General features: G+C 37.1%; 1 protein-coding gene across 1 annotated transcript in view; it reads left to right on the forward strand.

Annotated features, from left to right (window-relative positions):
- The window catches only part of LOC116321235 (adhesion G protein-coupled receptor F4-like), a 60,291-nt gene extending 40,189 nt beyond the window's left edge, over window positions 1-20,102 (forward strand). The window contains exons 26-28 of the mRNA XM_039610094.1: window positions 19,349-19,399; window positions 19,540-19,606; window positions 19,883-20,102. Of these exons, the coding sequence (XP_039466028.1) occupies window positions 19,349-19,399; window positions 19,540-19,606; window positions 19,883-19,941 (177 nt within the window). The 3' untranslated portion in view covers window positions 19,942-20,102. The remainder of the gene's footprint in view (window positions 1-19,348; window positions 19,400-19,539; window positions 19,607-19,882) is intronic.
- The last annotated feature ends 3,924 nt before the right edge of the window (window positions 20,103-24,026 follow it).

Raw genomic sequence — 24,026 nt, forward strand, 5'->3', positions numbered from 1 at the left:
CTTTCACACGGATTCTGTTCAGCATCTCAGCAAAGACAACATCATCTTTCTGACGCATAATCTCAGTCAGAGTGATCATCTGAAAATGCTCCCGCCACAGGTCGATCTCGGACGGTCGTGCACACAGAGAGGTTTAGACTGTCGCACTGGGGGTAGCTGATAGAAGTCTCCAACAGCAATGACTGACATGCCTCCAAAGGGTCTCCGAGTCCCTTTGATCTGTTTGAGTCTTGCATCTACATATGCAAAGAGATGTCTTGACACCATAGACACTTCGTCAATGACGATTATTTCAGCATTCAAAAGTTCTGATCTGACTTCATCCAGCTGATTGCCAAGTCCCTGAATGGGAGGTTTTAAGCTTCTAGGGAGCTTGAGAAGAGAATGCAGTGTTGTTCCAGAAATGTTAAATGCTGCAGTCCCAGTGAAAGCAGTTAACAGGACAGTGGGTTTTGATATATCAACGTCGTCTGCATATCTGGGCACTTTGCTCAGTATCTTAGATGCTTCTGAGTAGATGCATTTGATAAGATGTGATTTTCCTGTTCCAGCACCACCATTAATATAAAAGAAAACTGCTCCACATTCAGAGCACAGACTCTTTTAATGCACCAGTCTCTAACTGCATAAAATATGCAGGCTTGCTTCTTATTCAGATTCTGAAACATCTGGCGTAACAATGTGGGATCAATAGCAGGGGGTTCCCTGATGGCTCTGACTTCTGTTGAAGCATCAGCCTGACGGCTGTAGTCGGGCACATCTTCCTGTTCATTTTCATTGTCTTGCTCTCTTTCTTGTTCAACAAGTGGCAACCTTACGAGATCTGATTCAGGTGCCAGATTACACCATTCGTCAGTCACACCTCTGTTCTGCTCATATTCCTCAACAGCGCTCTCGATCTCCTCACTGTTTTTCTCATATTTTCTCTGTTTCTTTTGACAATGTGTTGCACGTATTCAAGATGGTCAGTACCTGGTAGCTGTACACAGCCAGCACCATAGAAAGCCTGATAGGTTGGCAAAGATGGTGTTTTCAGTTCATGGTCTGAACGATGAGGAAGGTACAGTTTAAGCAGTCTTCCGTAATATTGCTCTGGATGTTTTTCTTGTGAGCAGCGGTGAAATCTGATGACAGCAGGCTTATCATTTTTGCGCCTTTGCACAAATCCCATCTCATTGAGAAGGGCAAAACATCTTTACCTTTTGTCTGTTGGCCATAGACAATCCTGCAAGTAGCAGCAAAGTCTGCCATGCACATCTCCTCATACTCTGGAGTTTCAGGTCTGGCTTTGTATTTGTCATTCAAAGATGTCATCCAAACATTGGAAGACTCAGGTGTTGTGTTGTCCAGAACTGACAGGGGACGACTCATTTTCACTGGATTATCATCAGTTGGTATGAATATTACAGCACGTGAACATTGCTTCATGTGAAGACCACATGCACGAGCAACACACTCCCGCGCACTGATCTCTCGCTTCTTTGAATATGCCTGCATGACGGCTCTCATTTCATCGCACTCATTTACACTGTCCTTATGGGAGTTCTCAATGACAGTTTTCAGGTACTCAGATAGCCCGCCCTCTTTTTTGATATATATTTCATTAAATAATTTGCTGCTACCGAAAGCATCTAGAACAAAGCTTATGTCGATATTACTGTTCCAGGCTTCAAGCAGATGTGGATTATAGCTGTTTATCCAAGAGTCTTTTGGATCACGCTTTAGTATGATCGTACTCCTTGTGTTCATTTTATTCAGGTATCGCTCATATTCTGCATGCGTCAACTTGCATCTTGCCAAGAGCTGCTCTAAACTCATGGAAGCAGTTTCAGGTTCATTCAGTAGCTGGTTCAGTGGTCTGAGCTTGTTCTTTGCTGTTTCTACCTCCAGTTCATCATCCTCACTGGGTCTTGTGATCATTGTGTCATTGCAGGGTGGTTTGGGAAAACCAAAACGGCACCCGGAGCTTAAACTCCTAAAGCACGTCTTTGTGTGGTTCTTACTATGTTTTGCACTTCTGTAACTTTCTTGTAAAGTTCAGGTTGTTTATGTGGATCAGGCAGCTGAGCTGTGATGTATTTGTTTATAAAATCCACAACAGTTTGCTCATCATCCTCCTCAAACACAGGAGCACCTTCTACCCACAGGAGGCAGTGTATGTGTGGGCTTCCTCTGTGCTGAAACTCGACTCTGTAAAAGTAGTCAATGACTTTGCCAAGTGGCTCTGCAGGAGATAAGAGTAAATCTCTGAATAATGCTTCAACTCTCTTGTCAAACATGCGCATTGTTGTGACAGGATTGCTTCTCAGGATGTCACACTTTGCTGACCAGTCGAGTCCTTCAAAGTTCACTTGTTCACCTTGCTGCCTTGTTATTGCTTCAATCACTTCAGGCCAGCGCATTTCAGCAGCTGAAAATGTGCAAAAGAACGTGGGAGTTCCCAACTGTCTGATCATGGCAAAAGATCTCTTGTTGTTTTCTCCCAATAGGCTGGGGTTCCTCTCAGAGGCTGCATGAATCTCACTGCATCTTTATTTCGCACCAGTTTCTCCACCTCATGTTTATCTTGTAACATGCCTGAGGTTATTTTTCTCCCATCTCTGGTCAGAGGCTTTGCCTTCCTTAACTGGATTGTCATGCTGGAAGTAGCCAAGTGTATTTCAGTCACAAACTGTGCAAAGAACAAATAGTTTGTGTCTTTGGCAAAACGATCATCAATGCAGAAAAGTCTTGATTTGAAATACCCACTGGGGATACTTTGATCAGCCTTCTTTCATCAAGTGTGTTTTGGCCTGTAGGAAACTGCACAGGGAAGGCCATGGCCTCCAGTTTAGGTGTTTTGAAAAACTTATTGGATTGTTTCTCTCTGCAGGAGCAACAGAGTAGATTCCTTCACTGAAACATAATATCTCCTCAGCCACATCAGGGGCTGCAAACAGGACTCGAGTGCAAAACCACCATTAGTCAGTCCATCTTCTTGCTCTGAATCATCTCTCATCTGCTCATGTGGTTGTTCACCATCACAGGATAACATGTCAATATCCTGTTCATTTTTATTTTGTGCTTCACATAGTGCATTTTTCTCACAGCTGTCAATTTCCATTAAATCAGCCTCATCATAATCGTCCTCATTCATGTTTTCATCATCATCATCCTCATCATCTTCATCAGGAAGTGTTGGATCACACAGCTCAGCATCATCTCTGATGCTCACATCCTTATACTGTGGATGAATCTGCTTGAGTTTATGCAGTGCTTGCACAAGTTTAGACCAGCTTACAGTCTGAAACAGCTGATGACCTTTGTGCGACAAGCGTCTCTTCAGTTTTACTCTCATGACCTGAGAATTAATTCTTAATCGAGGCAATGCTTCAACAGTTTCCTGTACCTCTGATGGGACACAGACCACATTTCCTCTAATTGCTCTCTGTCTGCCTTTGGGAAGAGGAATAATCTTGGCAAATGGTATGCACTTGGCTATGAGATGCCTCTCCAGGATGTTGAGATCAGACAGTTCAGCTGGAATATCAGCAAGATCCAGTTTATTGGCAACAGCAAGTACTGGCATGGATCCATTTTTAAGATGATTGTGGCAGGTGTGACAAATCCACTCTCTCTTTCTCTCATCAGGCACATTGCACTGCTCATTTCTGCAGTTTTCATCACAAACATGAACAAACCTTCCTGTCAAACATGTTGCAACCACATGTGGGTTTTGACATAATTTGACCTTATGCAGGGTCGTACTTGGTTTGGAAATGAAGCCTTGAAACATACAGTACATGGGTATGATGGTCCAACTTTGATATGTGATTTGAACACAGATATGGCCTCATTGATCACACTGTTGTCACTCTCTTGGGTTTGTCTGTTCACCCATCTGTATTTCCTTTTTATTTTCATGGCACATCTCATGTTGTGCATAATCCTGAATGCAAGATTACTTTGATACCTGTCTCGCATTAGTTGTTTCATTAGTTGTTTGTGTCTTGCTCTGAATGCGTTGTCACGTGCATAACGCTGAGTCACTCGAGATCTCTGTCTCTCTCTGAATTCTGGGCTTTCTCGATACCTTTTAGTGATATAGCTTTTTTCTCCTCTCTGAAATCAGTATTCTCATAGTAACGTCTTTTAATATATTGTTTTGTTTCTGTCTAACTTTAGCATTCTCACTGTAACGTCTTTTAACATACTGTTGCTGTTTCTGTCTGAATTCTCCATTCTCATAGTAACGTCTTTTAACATACTGTTGCTGTTTCTGTCTGAATTCTGCATTCTCACAGTAACGTCTTTTAACATACTGTTGTTGTTTCTGTCTGAATTCTGCATTCTCACAGTAACGTCTTTTAACATACCGTTGTTGTTTCTGTCTAACTTCAGGATTGTTTTTATATGCCTCGCTTGTGCAAGATTTTTTCTTTTCTTTGTACTCTTTATTTGAAGCATATTTTTGTCGTTCTTTCCTTTTTGGTTTTCTTTTCTCTGATTTCTGGGTTTCTCTGATGCCATTAATCTTCTTTTCATTTTGTGCCTTTGTTGTTTATTAACTTTTTCAGTTTTTGTAAAACTATATCAGAAAGATCACAGGCAGCAACATTTTTTATTGCAGCATTTGATTGACATGAAAAAGCATCATTCGATGGAAAGAAATTAAATTCACTGCATAGTTCTTCAGTTGGTATATTAGGAGGTTCATTCTGATCTTCATATGATGTGAACTGAGTCATGTGGACTTCTTTTTGTTTCACCAGTGGCGTACAAATGGACATTTGACAAAAGATGTTCTCAGTCAGACCAGTGGTTGTGTTTCTCCTTGGAGTAGAGGGGTTTGCTTCATCAACAGTTGTATCAGCGTGAGTAGATGCCACAGCAGTGGCAGCTGTTGGTCTGCAGACTGTGTCTGTGATAGTATCACTCAGGTTGACTGTGCTCATACTGTAGAACTGCACAGGCTTCAGCTCATAGTTACAAGAGGGTGATATCTCCATCATTTGATAAGAATCTTGTAGCCTCTTAATCATGTCACTGAGGAGTGTAAATTTCAGCATCACAGCTGTACCACGATTACGTGACTGTAGTAGTAGAGAAAGACCACTGGGTGTTCTGGAGTGTGGGTCAAAGAACCCATATTCGCCTGATGTGGATCTGAACACTGCAATACACAATCCACTCATAATCAGTAAGGCATAATGCACATCTGACAACAGGCAGCTCAGTCCTGCTTCTAAGCTGAGAAAGGTATCTACTGCTTCCTCTGGAGGTTCTTCAAATGTCCCATACCGGGAAGGCTGTGTCATGTCGACATGATACATAGACCTGCGACATAAACTTTGTCTGGCAGCTCATCGGTTGCCAAATGAATACTCTTGGGGAATCTTTTCTTTGCCTCTTTGTACATCACATCACCTTTATCCAAGACCAGATTAAGGTCAGCTGTAGTCATGTTTTCATTCTCATGAAGGAATGCAAGAAATGTGAGTGAGTTACATGTGCACTGGTGGTTTCTGGAGTCTCCATATTTAGGATGTGCCTGGCTGTGAGATGCACAGACATGTGTTACAGAGGGCTGGTTTTCAAAGTTCACTCTTTCTGCATGAGATGGTCCTGCCACATCACTGTGATGGCCTCTTTTCAACAAATCAGCATAACCCACCTGTGGGGCACTTGACACCTCATGTTGTTCACTAAATTCATGCTGCAGTCCACTCTTTACAGCATCAGCATAAGATACCTGTTGTACATGTGCAGGAACATGTTGACCTGCCTGTTTGACACTGTCAGAATTGGTCTTTGTAGACACACTGTCTTCTGCAGAGCTCTGAGGAAAATCACACTCAGCTTGTTCACATATTGGTACACTGTGAATCTCATGGAACTTCTTCCAGCGTTGTTTTGCAGCTTTTGACTTTTTCTGCTTCCTTGGCATTTTCACACACCTGCAAGTGTTTCTTAGTCTTCAGAAAATATGTTCACAAGATAAGAGTGGCACACACCAGGAGATGTTGTCTTTGTTTTTATATTTCAGTTTTTATTTGTCTGAAACAGTTGTCTTTCATTTGACAGTTTGTTCTTCAGTCGAGAGAATATTATGTACTGTCTTTATTGGCTTGGCACAACTTAGCAGCAAGCCCAGAATGAAAAACAGGTAGAGAGAAAATTTAGCAGAGAGAACAGAGAGAGCAGGAAAGACACGGTTTTGAAATCAAACCGTAGAGTTTTCTTTGTTTGTTCAGTTTGTTCAAAGGTTGAGGCAAAATATGCACTCTTTATTGCTTTATTGGCTTGTGCATTTCTCAGCAGCAAGCCAAAGAGTGAAAAACAGGTAGAGAGAAAATTTAGCAGAGAGAACAGACAGAGCAGGAGAGACACGGCTTTGAAATCAAACCGCAATAAGATTCTTGGTTTGGCAAAATTTCTCACAAACCACAGGGTGAAATACAGATGGAAAGAAGGCAGAGACAACAGGTGGAGCAGGACAGAGGATAGAGGGGTTGGGGGGTTGGGATGTGAGAGAGAAGACTGGAGATCTGGTCCTTGTTCTTCTTCTGCACACTGTGAACAAAAAGGAGAAAAAAATAATAATTTTATTAAAATGATATCACATGGTAATTGTATGAACTAATTGTGACTACTGAAAAGGACAAAACAAATATTCAAGCTAAACTGTTGTTGGCTGCCATGTGCAAAAAGTTGCATAATTGGGCACTTTTAAAAGAATAAATATTTAATTAAATTCAGCAATAATATTTTAAATACAAATATGATTGAGTGAATCATTAACTATTCACATGTAATGTGACGACAAAAATGTATGAAAAAATATTTTAGCCCAATTGTTAAGCTGCACTTATGTGTATTTATTATAAAATTGTGTTTAAAAGGTCTAGCACAAAGTTTGAACCCATCACTTTACAGCTTATATTAGTCAGATTATTTTTTTTATTTTGGTCTACTTCTCTTACAGTATGTGCACACCTACCAGGCAAAGCACAGGTGTCAGTCAAGTTCCTGAAAGTGTAAGGCGAGAAATAATATGTTAGTTGTCTGTACAGTGTTATCAGACTAACAGAAATACATAACCCACATGACATGATACACTGAACTTAGTCAGCAGGGTAATTATAGAGTAATATAGCACACCAGCTGATACAGCAGCCATTTTGTAATTCAAACTAATTAACTGAAGTATTTCCACTTATGTAAGGCTTATGTAACGCTACTGTTAGACTGTTACTAGTCTTAGCATTGCTGCTAGCGCTAGCATTCCTGCTAATGTTAGCACTTCAGTTAGTGTTAGCATTGCTGCTAGCACTAACACTCTTACTGTTAAAACTGAGCGACAATGGCAATAATAAAGCTCATTTGTTACTTTTGTCTCACTGACCGCCAATAAATATCACAGGAATATCACAGTAATATTCTTTTTGTCAGTTAACAACTGCTAAGGCTAGTGTTAGCACTATAGCTAGCGTTAGCATTGTTGCTAGCATTAACATTGAAGCTAAGCGTTAGCACGACTACTAACAGCAAAAGTCATAAAGCACTCTTACTGTTAAAACTAAGCCACAATGGCAATAATAAAGCTCATTTGTTACTTTTTTGTCTCACTGACCGCCAATAAATATCACAGGAATATCACAGTAATATTCTTTTTGTCAGTTAACAACTGCTAACACTAGTGTTAGCACTATAGCTAACGTTAGCATTGTTGCTAGCATTAGCATCGTTGCTAGCATTAGTATTGAAGCTAGCGTTAGCACTGCTGCTAACAGCAAAATGTCATAAACCTATATAAATGATAGTGAAGGTTATTCTTTTTTTTCTTTCTTTATTCTTTGAACTCTTTTAAACTCTGTTGGACTTGATATGTGAGTTTAAATGTCAAACATGTATTTTTACCATCATAAAAATAAAACAGTGCAGTACTGAGTGTACTGTACTTACCACAACAGAGAGCAAAGCGGAATGACGACAGTTGGTCCAGTGATGGGTTAAAAACAGATGAGGCGTTCAGGTGGTGCTTGGAAATTTGACCATCAATTTGAACAGCAATAATGAGTATATACATGTCTGTGTGTTAGTCTCTGTATGTGAGAGACATAGAGATAGAGGGAAAAATATACTAGACTAGTGTACAAATTGGTACTTTTTGTATAAGCGAATGAGTGACATACAGAAAAATATGGCAACTGGCATTACATGAGCAAATAAAAAGTATTTCATCTTGAACTGTTATGTGGGTTTTATTTTAAGACTACTTTAAGTTTGTTAGTGGGAGATAAACTATACAGACTATAAACAGAGACATTAAATGAGATTAGATTAGTTAAACATTAGTTAAAATGTGGGAAAATCAACTACAGACAGGTAGATGCTGTAAGCTTTAATTATCCAGTCAGAAAGGATGATTTTAAAGTCATCAACTGACTCCAACTGCCCAGATCTGAAAAACCTGTGTGCCAATCACAATGCTCTACTAGTTGGCATATACTAACTACTGACCCCTGTCAAATCTGTCTTATTGTACCTATTGAAAAAGTTAATCTTACTACAACTGCTTAGATGCAGCAGACATTTTTAGGTTTAACCTTGGCAGAGAGAGAGAGCTCGTTAAGCAGGCAGGTGTGAGCCTGGTTGCTATAGTGACTGCACCCAATGGCTCCATACACACACACAGACATGCACCTCACTTTAGCTGCTTAAAATGAACAGAAAAGTCAGGCCGAAACAAATCCTTCCCAAATGAAAAGTATAGGTCGTATTGACGAAATTCTTTCACTGTGAGTGCCAGCAATGTAGTGTCTACTAAATTCTCAGTTTTCATGCCTGTGGAGTTTATTATATGGACGTGGTGACAGTGTAAAGACAGCCTGTACTTCTGATTTTCAAAGGAACTTTCTGAGTCATTTTAACATTGGAGTCTATGGAAGAGTTGGAGGGAGGAGGCTGCACATTGGTGAAATTTATGAAAGAACCATAACACCTAGTATAATAGTAAACACATTGGATGAAAGAGGACAGCGATGGCTACGTTTTGAGGGTAAAATCATACCTGTAGAGCAAATGCTGCGGACACAGCAGCAGTTTTAAAAAAGATTTTAAGATTAATTTTTTCGCTCCTCTCACTCTAGCAGTTCAGCTGTCTCACTCTAGCCCCAACATTCCGTCCCATACACACCCATTATAAACTCTGAAACGGCTGAAAAACATCATGAAACTTAAACTGGAACTGAAGAAAAAGTATAACAGATATTGAAAAGATAAATACAAGTTGAAAGGTTGAATGTCTTGGCTTCGTTTTAAAGTTTGAATGGTGGTTCTATGTCAACGTATGTGGAAGTAGTAGGAGTTTAAAATTGAGTAAGGTGAATGAGGATTTGAAGGGTCTCCCATTGAAATACATGGGAAATTTTGTTGAAAAAAGTTGAATAATTTAAAAATATAAATGTTAAAAATGAGAAAAATAGAAGCAGTCGTGTCCAAAAGAAGAGGAATCTAACGGTGTTTGAATGGTTTTCTAAGTTGAACGGTTTTGAAGGAGTAGGAGTACAAAAACGTCACGGAATAGATAATAATAAAATAGAATAATAAAGATTAGAAGAACAATACTGTGAATGCTTTTACAAGCATTCACACTAACTAGAAAGTGCATTTTCTGAAGAAACTGCAGTGTGAATGCTTGACTCTGAATGTATGCACTGAAATGAATTAATTGCTGAATTTTAAGTTAAAAATGTTGAATGAGATGAAAAATACAGAAATTTTCACCTGAAAACAAAAGTGCTGAACTGCTAAAAGCTGACAAGCACAGAGAATAAGTTGGAAAATAGCTGAAAATGTTTTAAATGTAAATTAGAAAAACCTAAGTAATGAGAAAAGACTATTTAGAGTCAGAAAACATCTGAATGAATATTAAAAGTTCATATTCTTTGAATCACTGAATGACTAAAATATGATCCCTCCATTTGGATCCACACAGTTTTAAAGGTTTACATCTCTGAGCTTTGAAAGACACGCTGTTGGAAAGAGAACAACGATGGCTTCGTTTTGAGGGTAAAATGATGGCTGTAGAGCAAACACTGTGGACACAGCAGCTGTTGAAAGAGAAGTGTTTAAGATGAATCTTGGCACAGTGAGAGACAGAGCTCGTTAGGCAGGCAGGTGTGAGCCTGGTTGCTATAGTGACTGAGCCAGGGGCTCCATACACACGCACAGAGACATGCACCTCACTTTTGCTGCTTAAAATGAACAGAAAAGTCAGCCCCAAACAAATCCTTCCCAAATGAAAAGTACAGGTCCTATTGACGAAATTCTTTCACCGTGGCGGCAGCAATGTCTAGTCTACCTAATTCTCAGTTTTCATGCCTGTGGAGTTTATTATATGGACGTGGTGACAGTGTAAAAACACCATGCTCTTCTGATTTTCAAACGAACCTTCTGAGCCATTTTAACATTAGAGTCTATGGAGGAGTTGGAGGGAGGAGGCTGTGCTTTGGTGACATTTATGAAAGAACCATAACACCTAGGACAATAGTAAACACATTGGATGAAAGAGGACAGCGATGGCTACGTTTTGAGGGTAAAATCAGACCGGTAGAGCAAACGCTGCGGACACAGCAGCAGTTTTAAAAAATATTTTAAGATTAATTTTTTGCTCCTCTCACTCTGGCAGTTGAAGCTCTCACTCTAACCTCCAACATTCCGTCCCATACACACCCATTATAAACTCTGAAATGGCTGAAAAACATCATGAAACTTAAACTGGAACTGAAGAAAAAGTATAACAGATATTGAAAAGATAAATACAAGTTGAATAGTTGAATGTCTTGTCTTCGTTTTAAAGTTTGAATGGTGGATCTATGTCAACGTATGTGGAAGTAGTAGGAGTTTAAAAATGAGTAAGTTGAATGAGGATTTGAAGGGTCTCCCCATTGAAATACATGGGAAATTTTTGTTGAAAAAAGTTGAATAAAATTAAAAATATAAATGTTAAAAATGAGAAAAATAGAAGCAGTCATGTCCAAAAGAAGAGGAATCTAACGGTGTTTGAATGGTTTTTCTAAGTTGAACGGTTTTGAAGTAGTAGGACTACAAAAAACGTACGGAATAGATAATAATAATAACTAGAAAATGCATTTTCTGAAGAAACTGCAGTGTGAATGCTTGAATCTGAATGTATGCACTGAAATGAATTAATTGCTGAATTTTAAGTTAAAAATGTTGAATGAGATGAAAAATACAGAAATTTGTACCTGAAAACAAAAAAGCTGAACTGCTAAAAGCTGACAACCACAGAGAAGAAGTTGGAAAAGAGCTGAAAATGTTTTAAATGTAAATTAGAAAAACATAAGAAATGAGAAAAGACTATTTAGAGTCAGAAAACATCTGAATGAATATTAAAAGTTCATATTCTTTGAATCACTGAATGACTAAAATGTGATCCCTCCACTTGGATCCACACAGTTTAAAAACTTTACATATCTGAGCTTTCAAAGACACTCTGTTGGAAAGAGAACAACGATGGTGACGTTTTGAGGGTAAAATGATGGCTGTAGAGCAAACACTGTGGACACAGCAGCAGTTGAAAGAGAAGTGTTTAAGATGAATCTTGGCACAGTGAGAGACAGAGCTCGTTAGGCAGGCAGGTGTGAGCCTGGTTGCTATAGTAACTGCACCCATTGGCTCCATACACACGCACACAGACATGCACCTCACTTTTGCTGCTTAAAATGAACAGAAAAGTTAGGCCCAAACAAATCGTTCCCAAATGAAAAGTACAGGTCCTATTGACGAAATTCTTTCACCGTGAGCGCCAGCAATGTCCAGTCTACCTAATTCTCAGTTTTCATGCTTGTGGAGTTTATTATATGGACGTGGTGACAGTGTAAAGACAGCCTGTACTTCTGGTTTTCAAACGAACCTTCTGAGCCATTTTAACATTAGAGTCTATGGAGGAGTTGGAGGGAGGAGGCTGTGCTTTGGTGACATTTATGAAAGAACCATAACACGTAGTACAATAGTAAACACATTGGATGAAAGAGGACAGCGATGGCTACGTTTTGAGGGTAAAATCATACCTGTAGAGCAAACGCTGCGGACACAGCAGCAGTTTTAAAAAAGATTTTAAGATTAATTTTTTCGCTCCTCTCACTCTAGCAGTTCAGCTGTCTCACTCTAGCCCCAACATTCCGTCCCATACACACCCATTATAAACTCTGAAACGGCTGAAAAAACATCATGAAACTTAAACTGGAACTGAAGAAAAAGTATAAGAGATATTGAAAAGATAAATACAAGTTGAATAGTTGAATGTCTTGTCTTCGTTTTAAAGTTTGAATGGTAGCTCTATGTCAACGTATGTTGAAGTAGATACAGTTTGAAAATGAGTAAGTTGAATGAGGATTTGAAGGGTCTCCCCATTGAAATACATGGGAAATTTTTGTTGAAAAAGTTGAATAATTTTAAAAATATAAATGTTATAAATGAGAAAAATAGAAGCAGTCATGTCCTAAAGAAGAGGAATCTAACGGTGTTTGAATGGTTTTCTAAGTTGAACGGTTTTGAAGGAGATAGACTACAAAAAGCGTCGGAATATATAATAATAAAATATAATAATAATAATAATAAAGATTAGAAGAACAATACTGTGAATGCTTTTACAAGCATTCACACTAACTAGAAAGTGCACTTTCTGAAGAAACTGCAGTGTGAATGCTTGAATCTGAATGTATGCACTGAAATGAATTAATTGCTGAATTTTAAGTGAAAAATAAAAATGTTGAATGAGCTGGAAAATACAGAGTTTTTAACCTGAAAACAAAAGTGCAGAACTTTTGAAAGCTGATGTTCACACAAAAGAAGTTGGAAAATAGCTGAAAAGTTTTTAAATTAAAATTTGGGAAACCTAAGAAATGAGAACAGAAAATTTAGAGTCAGAAAACATCTGAATGAATATTAAAAGTTCATATTCTTTGAATCACTGAATGACTAAAGTGTAATCCCTCCACTTGGATCCACACACTTTTAAAGGTTTACATCTCTGAGCTTTGAAAGACATGCTGTTGGAAAGAGAACAACGATGGCTTCGTTTTGAGGGTAAAATGATGGCTGTAGAGCAAACACTGTGGACACAGCAGCAGTTGAAAGAGAAGTGTTTAAGATGAATATTGGCAGAGTGAGAGAGAGCTCGTTAGGCAGGCAGGCAGGTGTGAGCCTGGTTGCTATAGTGACTGCACCCACTGGCTCCATACACACAGCGCACAGACATGCACCTCACTTTTGCTGCTTAAAATGAACAGAAAAGTCAGGTCGAAACAAATCGCTCCCAAATGAAAAGTACAGGTCCTATTGACAAAATTCTTTCACCGTGAGCGACAGCAATGTCCAGTCTACCTAATTCTCAGTTTTCATGCTTGTGGAGTTTATTATATGGACGTGGTGACAGTGTAAAGACAGCCTGTACTTCTGGTTTTCAAACGAACCTTCTGAGCCATTTTAACATTAGAGTCTATGGAGGAGTTGGAGGGAGGAGGCTGTGCATTTGTGACATTTATGAAAGAACCATAACACCTAGTACAATAGTAAACACATTGGATGAAAGAGGACAGCGATGGCTACGTTTTGAGGGTAAAATCATACCTGTAGAGCAAACACCGTGGACACAGCAGCAGTTTTAAAATATTTTCAGATTAATTTTTTGCTCCTCTCACTCTAGCAGTTGAGCTGTCTCACTCTAGCCCCAACATTCCGTCCCATACACACCCATTATAAACTCTGAAACGGCTGAAAAAACATCATGAAACTTAAACTGGAACTGAAGAAAAGTATAACAGATATTGAAAAGATAAATACAAGTTGAATAGTTGAATGTCTTGTCTTCGTTTTAAAGTTTGAATGGTGGCTCTATGTCAACGTATGTTGAAGTAGATACAGTTTGAAAATGAGTAAGTTGAATGAGGATTTGAAGGTCTCCCCATTGAAATACATGGGAAATTTTGTTGAAAAAATTGAATAAAATTAAAAATATAAATGTTAAAAATGAGAAAAATAGAAGCACACCATTCCAAAAGAAGAGGAATCTAACGGTGTTTGAATGGTTTTTCTAAGTTGAACGGTTTTGAAGGAGATAGTCGGCGAAAAACGTACGGAATAGGAAATAATAATAATAATAAAGATTAGAAGAACAATACTGTGAATGCTTTTACAAGCATTCACACTAACTAGAAAGTGCAATTTCTGAAGAAACTGCAGTGTGAATGCTTGAATCTGAATGTATGCACTGAAATGAATTAATTGCTGAACTTTAAGTTAAAAATAAAAATGTTGAATGAGCTGGAAAATACAGAGTTTTTAACCTGAAAACAAAAGTGCAGAACTTTTGAAAGCTGATGTTCACACAGAAGAAGTTGGAAAATAGCTGAAAAGTTTTTAAATTAAAATTTGGAAAACCTAAGAAATGAGAACAGAAAATTTAGAGTCAGAAAACATCTGAATGAATATTAAAAGTTCATATTCTTTGAATCACTGAATGACTAGAATGTGATCCCTCCACTTGGATCCACACACTTTTAAAGGTTTACATCTCTGAGCTTTGAAAGACACTGTGTTGTAAAGAGAACAACGATGGCTTCGTTTTGAGGGTAAAATGATGGCTGTAGAGCAAACACTGTGGACACAGCAGCAGTTGAAAGAGAAGTGTTTAAGATGAATATTGGCAGAGTGAGAGAGAGCTCGTTAGGCAGGCAGGCAGGTGTGAGCCTGGTTGCTATAGTGACTGCACCCACTGGCTCCATACACACGCCGCACAGACATGCACCTCACTTTTGCTGCTTAAAATGAACAGAAAAGTCAGGTCGAAACAAATCGCTCCCAAATGAAAAGTACAGGTCGTATTGACAAAATTCTTTCACCGTGAGCGACAGCAATGTCCAGTCTACCTAATTCTCAGTTTTCATGCTTGTGGAGTTTATTATATGGACGTGGTGACAGTGGAAAGACACCATGCTCTTCTGATTTTCAAACGAACCTTCTGAGCCATTTTAACATTAGAGTCTATGGAGGAGTTGGAGGGAGGAGGCTGTGCTTTGGTGACATTTATGAAAGAACCATAACACCTAGTACAATAGTAAACACATTGGATGAAAGAGGACAGCGATGGCTACGTTTTGAGGGTAAAATCATACTTGTAGAGCAAACGCTGCGGACACAGCAGCAGTTTTAAAAATATTTTAAGATTAATTTTTTCGCTCCTCTCACTCTAGCAGTTCAGCTGTCTCACTCTAGCCCCAACATTCCGTCCCATACACACCCATTATAAACTATGAAACGGCTGAAAAAACATCATGAAACTTAAACTGGAACTGAAGAAAAAGTATAACAGATATTGAAAAGATAAATACAAGTTGAGTAGTTGAATGTCTTGTCTTCGTTTTAAAGTTTGAATGGTGGCTCTATGTCAACGTATGTGGACGTAGTAGGAGTTTAAAAATGAGTAAGTTGAATGAGGATTTGAAGGGTCTCCCCATTGAAATACATGGGAAATTTTTGTTGAAAAAAGTTGAATAAAATTAAAAATATAAATGTTATAAATGAGAAAAATACAAGCAGTCATGTCCAAAAGAAGAGCGATCTAACGGTGTTTGAATGGTTTTTCTAAGTTGAACGGTTTTGAAGGAGTAGGAGTACAAAAAACGTACGGAATAGATAATAATAAAATAGAATAATAAAGATTAGAAGAACAATACTGTGAATGCTTTTACAAGCATTCACACTAACTAGAAAGTGCATTTTCTGAAGAAACTGCAGTGTGAATGCTTGAATCTGAATGTATGCACTGAAATGAATTAATTGCTGAATGTTAAGTTAAAAATGTTGAATGAGATGAAAAAAACTGAATTTTTAACCTGAAAACAAAAGTGCTGAACTGGGAAAAGCTGACGTTCACGCAGAAGAAGTTGGAAAATAGATGAAAATGTCTTAAATGTAAATTAGAAAAACCTAAGTAATGAGAAAAGAAAATTTAGAGTCAGAAAACATCTGAATGAATATTAAAAGTTCATATTCTTTGAATCACTGAATGACTAAAATCTGATCCTTCCACTTGGATCCACACAGTTTAAAAACTTTACATCTCTGAGCTTTGAAAGACACAGTGTTGGAAAGAAAACAACGATGGCGACGTTTTGAGGGTAAAATGATGGCTGTAGAGCAAACACTGTGGACACAGCAGCAGTTGAAAGAGAAGTGTTTAAGATGAATCTTGGCACAGTGAGAGAGCTTGTTAGGCAGGCAGGTGTGAGCCTGGTTGCTATAGTGACTGCACCCAATGGCTCAGTACACACGCACACAGACATGCACCTCACTTTTGCTGCTTAAAATGAACAGAAAAGTCAGGCCGAAACAAATCGCTCCCAAATGAAAAGTACAGGTCCTATTGACGAAATTCTTTCACCGTGAGCGGCAGTAATGTCCAGTCTACCTAATTCTCAGTTTTCATGCCTGTGGAGTTTATTATATGGACGTGGTGACAGTGTAAAAACACCATGCTCTTCTGATTTTCAAACGAACCTTCTGAGCCATTTTAACATTAGAGTCTATGGAGGAGTTGGAGGGAGGAGGCTGTGCATTGGTGACATTTATGAAAGAACCATAACACCTAGTACAATAGTAAACACATTGGATGAAAGAGGACAGCGATGGCTACGTTTTGAGGGTAAAATCATACCTGTAGAGCAAACGCTGCGGACACAGCAGCAGTTTTAAAAAATATTTTAAGATTAATTTTTTCGCTCCTCTCACTCTGGCAGTTGAGCTGTCTCACTCTAGCCCCAACATTCCGTCCCATACAAACCCATTATAAACTCTGAAACGGCTGAAAAATCATCATGAAACTTAAACTGGAACTGAAGAAAAAGTATAACAGATATTGAAAAGATAAATACAAGTTGAAGAGTTGAATGTCTTGTCTTCGTTTTAAAGTTTGAATGGTGGCTCTATGTCCAAGTATGTGGAAGTAGTAGGAGTTTAAAAATGAGTAAGTTGAATGAGGATTTGAAGGGTCTCCCCATTGAAATACATGGGAAATTTTTGTTGAAAAAAGTTGAATAAAATTAAAAATATAAATGTTAAAAATGAGAAAAATAGACGCAGTCATGTCCTAAAGAAGAGGAATCTAACGGTGTTTGAATGGTTTTTCTAAGTTGAACGGTTTTGAAGGAGTAGGAGTACAAAAAACGTACGGAATATATAATAATAATAATAATAAAATAGAAAAATAAAGATTACAACAACAATACTGTGAATGCTTTTACAAGCATTCACACTAATAATAATAAAGATTACAACAACTATACTGTGAATGCTTTTACAAGCATTCACACTAAATAAAAAATAGAATAACTAGAAAGTGCATTTTCTGAAGAAACTGCAGTGTGAATGCTTGAATCTGAATGTATGCACTGAAATGAATTAATTGCTGAATTTTAAGTTAAAAATGTTGAATGAGATGAAAAATACAGAAATTTGTACCTGAAAACAAAAAAGCTGAACTGCTAAAAGCTGACAACCACAGAGAAGAAGTTGGAAAAGAGCTGAAAATGTTTTAAATGTAAATTAGAAAAACATAAGAAATGACAAAAGACTATTTAGAGTCAGAAAACATCTGAATGAATATTAAAAGTTCATATTCTTTGAATCACTGAATGACTAAAATGTGATCCCTCCACTTGGATCCACACAGTTTAAAAACTTTACATATCTGAGCTTTCAAAGACACTCTGTTGGAAAGAGAACAACGATGGTGACGTTTTGAGGGTAAAATGATGGCTGTAGAGCAAACACTGTGGACACAGCAGCAGTTGAAAGAGAAGTGTTTAAGATGAATCTTGGCACAGTGAGAGAGAGAGCTCATTAGGCAGGCAGGTGTGAGCCTGGTTGCTATAGTGACTGCACCCACTGGCTCCATACACACGCGCACAGACATGCACCTCACTTTTGCTGCTTAAAATGAATAGAAAAGTCAGGTCGAAACAAATCGCTCCCAAATGAAAAATACAGGTCGTATTGACAAAATTCTTTCACCGTGAGCGGCAGCAATGTCCAGTCTACCTAATATCAGTTTTCATGCTTGTGGAGTTTATTATATGGACGTGGTGACAGTGTAAAGACAGCCTGTACTTCTGGTTTTCAAACGAACCTTCTGAGCCATTTTAACATTAGAGTCTATGGAGGAGTTGGAGGGAGGAGGCTGTGCATTGGTGACATTTATGAAAGAACCATAACACCTAGTACAATAGTAAACACATTGGATGAAAGAGGACAGCGATGGCTACGTTTTGAGGTAAAATCATACCTGTAGAGCAAACGCTGCGGACACAGCAGCAGTTTTAAAAAGATTTTAAGATTAATTTTTTGCTCCTCTCACTCTGGCAGTTGAGCTGTCTCACTCTAGCCCCAACATTCCGTCCCATACACACCCATTATAAACTCTGAAACGGCTGAAAAATCATCATGAAACTTAAACAGGAACTGAAGAAAAAGTATAACAGATATTGAAAAGATAAATACAAGTTGAATAGTTGAATGTCTTGTCTTCGTTTTAAAGTTTGAATGGTGGCTCTATGTCAATGTATGTGGAAGTAGATACAGTTTAAAGAGGAGTAAGTTGAATGAGGATTTGAAGGGTCTCCCCATTGAAATACATGGGAAATTTTTGTTGAAAAAAGTTGAATAAAATTAAAAATATAAATGTTATAAATGAGAAAAATAGAAGCAGTCATGTCCTAAAGAAGAGGAATCTAATGGTGTTTGAATGGTTTTTCTAAGTTGAACGGTTTTGAAGGAGATAGAGTACAAAAAACGTACGGAATAGATAAAATAGAATAAAGATTAGAAGAACAATACTGTGAATGCTTTTACAAGCTTTTACAAGCATCTTCTAATCTTTATTATTATTAGTGTGAATGCTTTTACAAGCATTCACACTAATAATAATAAAGATTAGAAGAACAATACTGTGAATGCTTTTACAAGCATTCACACTAATAAAGATTACAACAACAATACTGTGAATGCTTTTACAAGCATTCACACTAATAAAGATTAGAAGAACAATACTGTGAATGCTTTTACAAGCATTCACACTAATAATACTACACTAAACTCCTCCTCCAATAAATAGCAGTTATGTGTATGTAGTCGTATTCTACACAAGTACACAAAAAAGCACGATGAACATCACAATTGAGCTACAAAAATACAAGATGGTTTGGCTTGGCAACATGAATAAATAAAATTTTAACAACAAATTTGTCTGACTTCCATAGTGTTCTAACATTTGGCATTTTATCAGGTGCGGTCAGCAATAGCATCATGGTCACAACCCTCCAGAAGTAGGACAGGGGTAAGAACCGTTTTCCTAGTCATACATTTCATGTTCCTTTTTTATTTCCTTTCTTGTGAATCACAACTAATTCGCTTCTTGCATGTTAATAATATTGCAATAATAATATTGCATGATTTGTTTTTTGTTTCGTTTTTTAGAGCACAAGTGCTGGAAACTCAACATCAAGTGGATTTCGATTTTTAAGGAACTGGAGACGTGGAAGAGGTAAAGAACCATTAATCAAATTAATCAACTAAGGTTCTATATAAAATTGAAATGAAAGCTGTTTGTTTGTAGGTGTGCTTGTACTTTGATCAGGCAGTCCAACAGGGAAAATAATAACTGAATGGGTTGTGCATCAGCACATACAAAATGTCATGCTTATATTTTTATTTATACAATTATTATTATGACTGCCAACAAAATTACAGATTCCTGGTGTAGTAATGTATCTACTGTTGTAATAACTTTACCATTCTGCTTTTTCTGTTTCTTTTTTAGATGGCTACAACATGACATCCAGTGCATCCAGTGATTTGCATTCGGCTAGCAACACATAATGTATGCAGAAAACAGTGGTTATCCAGATAACCAGCAAGGAGTCACTCCCCCCCCCCCCACACACACCTTTTTTCTCCATATTTTTAATAAGTTAATCTGTTATGGTTTTATTTATATTTTACATAATATTGAATCCTAGAAGAATCTGGGTTAATTTTAGAAAAATAAATAAATAAAACATATGCTATTACTATATTTTTTTGAATGGCATAATAAATGTTGAAATTGTAATTATAACTTTTAAAAAACGTTATTCATCTTTGATTTTGATTTAAATGTATGATTATCAACACAGCACAGAGTATATGTTTGTAGTTACTAATACATTTTTATTAATTTATGTTTAAACTGTTTTAGAAGAAAAGAGTTAGGTTTACTTGTTCTAAAGAGTGAGAAAACATGTAAACATGAGTTAAACATTGTATTTGCAACATACACCAATCAGTGCATCAGCAAAGCTAATTACATTAAATCAAATTTATTTTATTTGCTTCACTTGTCTGTCATCATGTTATGCCTGATTGGCTACTGAAAAATTAACTAAATATGCTTTTATTTTTCTTTTGTGCATTTATTGTGGTATATTTTTGCATAGCTTTGATATGCATTAATTTTGATCCTGTTTAATAACGTATACAGCTACAATTTCCTTTCCGTTACTAATTATGTCCTGAATTTGTTACACTCAGAATTATGATTAAAATCTATTGAAAACCTAACCTTGTGTCAGAGTTCCAGCTTCATACCCCCTGTTAATCTGGCAGATTTCTATCGTAAAATGCAAATTCTTAAAAAACAAAAAAAAAGACACAAGTGGAAATGTTTCAGTCACACAGACCTAGTTCTTAACAACCTTCCCAACCTCCAGTTACTAAGGAAAAATGTATAATCCCCAACAAGTTTTTAAGCTGATTGGAAAACCAAATTCTAAAGAGGGTTCTGCACAAAAACCTTGTGGTTACAAGAAGCAGTACATGCACATAGTTGTGGTTGCCTTTAGTTTGGATGAAAGATGTCCTTTAAAGTTTATTCTTATTGGCCAAATGGTACTGAAAACAGACAAAAAGTGCAATACAAACTGAGAAGGTTTGAATTAAAACCTCTTTGCCACTTTTTGCCATCTCTCTATTTGTTGTATACCTCCCAGAACTCCTGTCTACTTCCCTGGCTATCCCAAGTTTTCTTTATTTCGACCGAAAGACACTCAACTCCACTTCATCAATGAATAAAGTATTATCAATCAATCAATCAATACTTGATTAAAAATTTTATTGGAATAATTTGGCTTCAAGCAGAGCCGTTTATATCTTTTTGGGGTGCTTATCCAAGCGTCATGGTCCCTCTGTCCTTTCTATTCTTTTTAAACTCTCCCTTCACTAACTGTGTGTGTGTGTTTGTGTGTGTACATGTCTAAACGTCTTTGTGAGGACATAAAATTGGCATGGCACTAAAATGCCGGACCCCACGAGTTTGAAGGCATTTTTTAAGCTCAAAATGTGGTTTTGTTGTCAGGGTTACATTTAGGTTATTGTTAGGTTTAGGCTAAGGGTAAGGCATTCATTTTTGATGATTAGGGTTAGGGTAAGCGACTATAAATGAAGAAATTATTCCTTCCCACATATACTGAGACTGAGATTACAGTCTGGGGTCCCATATTGACTATGGGTGCCTTGTGTATCTACAGAGCCCACATAGAGAAAGAAAACACTCTGGCTCTGATTATCTCTAACTACTCTTCAGCCAAACCACAAAAAGTTACTATCAATTATTTAAATGAAATTTTTCCCATTAGCATGGGGTATAGGAAAGACCTCACAATAATTGTGGTTATTTTTCTACTCTGCTCCTCACATCTCAAACTACAGATTTCTTTAATGAAATAATAATTTAGAATACTTTGAATTAAAAACAAACAAACAAAAAAAGTACAAGATAAGAAGACGATTGTTTCAACTAAAGTGTAAGAGCTGTGAGGCAAGTGAGGCAGACTGGGCAGGCAGGTAAGTGGTAAGCTGTATATCTTTAAAAAAAATGTTATTATGAATATGTCACAAAATTCTAAACTCCCTTTCAAAACATGATAAAATTGCAGAAACAATCATGTCAAGCTGTGGAAAGAAATCAGTGAATATTATTAAGGCAGATTGATATCCGTTAAAGGTCGACCTTCAGCAATATTTCAATTCAGTTTTATTGATATAGCACCATATTACAACAACAGTTGCCTTATATTGTAAGGTATAATAATACAGAACCATCAGATCACAATCAGATGACCCCCTATGAGCAAACACTAGGCAACATCGGGAAGGAAAAACTCCTGTTTAACAGGAAGAAACCTGTGGCAGAAGTAAGCTCAGGGAGGGGCAGCCATCTGTAGTGATCGGCTGGGGTTGAGGGGAGTAAGACAGGATTAAAGATGCGCTGTGGAAGAGAGATGGAGATTAATAATAAATCCATGTTTTTAAGCCCTTTGTATAAGCCAGAAATAATGTTCTTTCTACTATGGTTACACTCTCATAAATAGGTCTAACAACAGTTTACTTGATACTACTACATATTTTATTTCATCATTAACAAAGTGTCTCATTTGCACACCATTTAAAAATTGCTAAATCTTCTTCTGATTGGTATTCTGTTATTACCATTTCCAAAAGTTTAAAGGTTAAACTGATCGATGATCATTTTAATGTGGTCTTCTGAGCAAATATCTACCATAACTGTGTCTATGGGAATGGGGAGTCAAACTCTCTTCAATCCTTTCCCACTGTGCATCATATGATGGATTGATTTATTTGATTTTAGTTCATTTATTGCTATTCTTATTTCCTTTTCTGTTATGTCCTCAGTCATTTTTTTTCCTCATTTAGCACCGGTAACTCCAAGAGGTCTAATAAACTATTTGTTTTGCTTATGCTACCCCCTGCCTTTTTTGAGTAGAGGGTTTTGTTAAATGTTTCAAAGGTTTCTTGAGTTTAGTTTACTTTGCATTTTAATTGTTCGTCTAACTCTGATTTTGTGGATTGCATTCTGTGCTATTTTTCTTTTAAGCTTCCAGACCAAAATCTGCATTGATTTTGAAGCAGCAGTGTCTTCATTTCTTTAGTTTATGATTTTGTATATTATGTTTTTCTGTTAAATTGGATTTGATTGGCTGTAAGTTTAGATCTCCTTCACAGATTACAGGACCTACTGTCTCTGATATACAGAAGCGTAGAGCTGCCACCCAGGCAAAAGAAATGTAGAGCTATAATGTTATAATGTGAAAAGCTGACTGTTCTAACAATATACTTTTATGTTTGAACAACATAAAGTCACCTTAATACAATATGAATAATTATATTATTATATATTTATATTGTAAGAATGTGAAAAGTTTTTTGTTATAATGTGATAATTATGTAAATTGTAATAATGGGATTTTATGTTGTTAAAATGTTAAAAGTATATTGTACAAAGATGAAAAGCATATTTTTAGAACAATCAACTTTTCACGTTATAATGTGATATAGCTCTGTTTTTCTTTTGCCTGGGTGGCAGCTCTACACTTCCGTACTAATACCATCATGTCAATAATTTTCTTAAAGAAATGGATATCACCAACAGGTGGTGTATACACATTTATCATCGTAACTGGATTCCCCTCAATGTTTCCCCTTATTAAAATAAATCATCCATCCTTACCTTTTATCACAATGTTGTTCTTTTTTAAATGCAGTTTGTTTAATAAAAGGATGGCAACTTCTCGTCTTCATCCAGAGAAGTTAAGAAGATGAAAATAAATTCGTAAAACCCTTTTTAAAAAAAATGTTTTTATGTTCCTTGTAGTTTTATTGGGTTCGACAGACCATTTATGTTGAATTAAATGACTTCTATCCTGACACTATCCATACTTTCACTGTTTGATTCTTCTTGAGGCAGTGGAAACCCAGTACAATCCATTCACTCCTTGAACATACAAAAGCAAACATTACATAAACATTACAGCTGTACAGAACATCAGCCATGATGTCATGGTATGATTCACAAGCATTCACTAAGATTTATAAATGGGTGTGATGGCCTGGGTCTTGGACTCAGGGCT

The sequence above is a fragment of the Oreochromis aureus genome, linkage group 3 (genome assembly GCF_013358895.1).
Source record: "Oreochromis aureus strain Israel breed Guangdong linkage group 3, ZZ_aureus, whole genome shotgun sequence".
In the NCBI taxonomy this organism is placed as follows: Eukaryota; Metazoa; Chordata; class Actinopteri; order Cichliformes; family Cichlidae; genus Oreochromis; species Oreochromis aureus.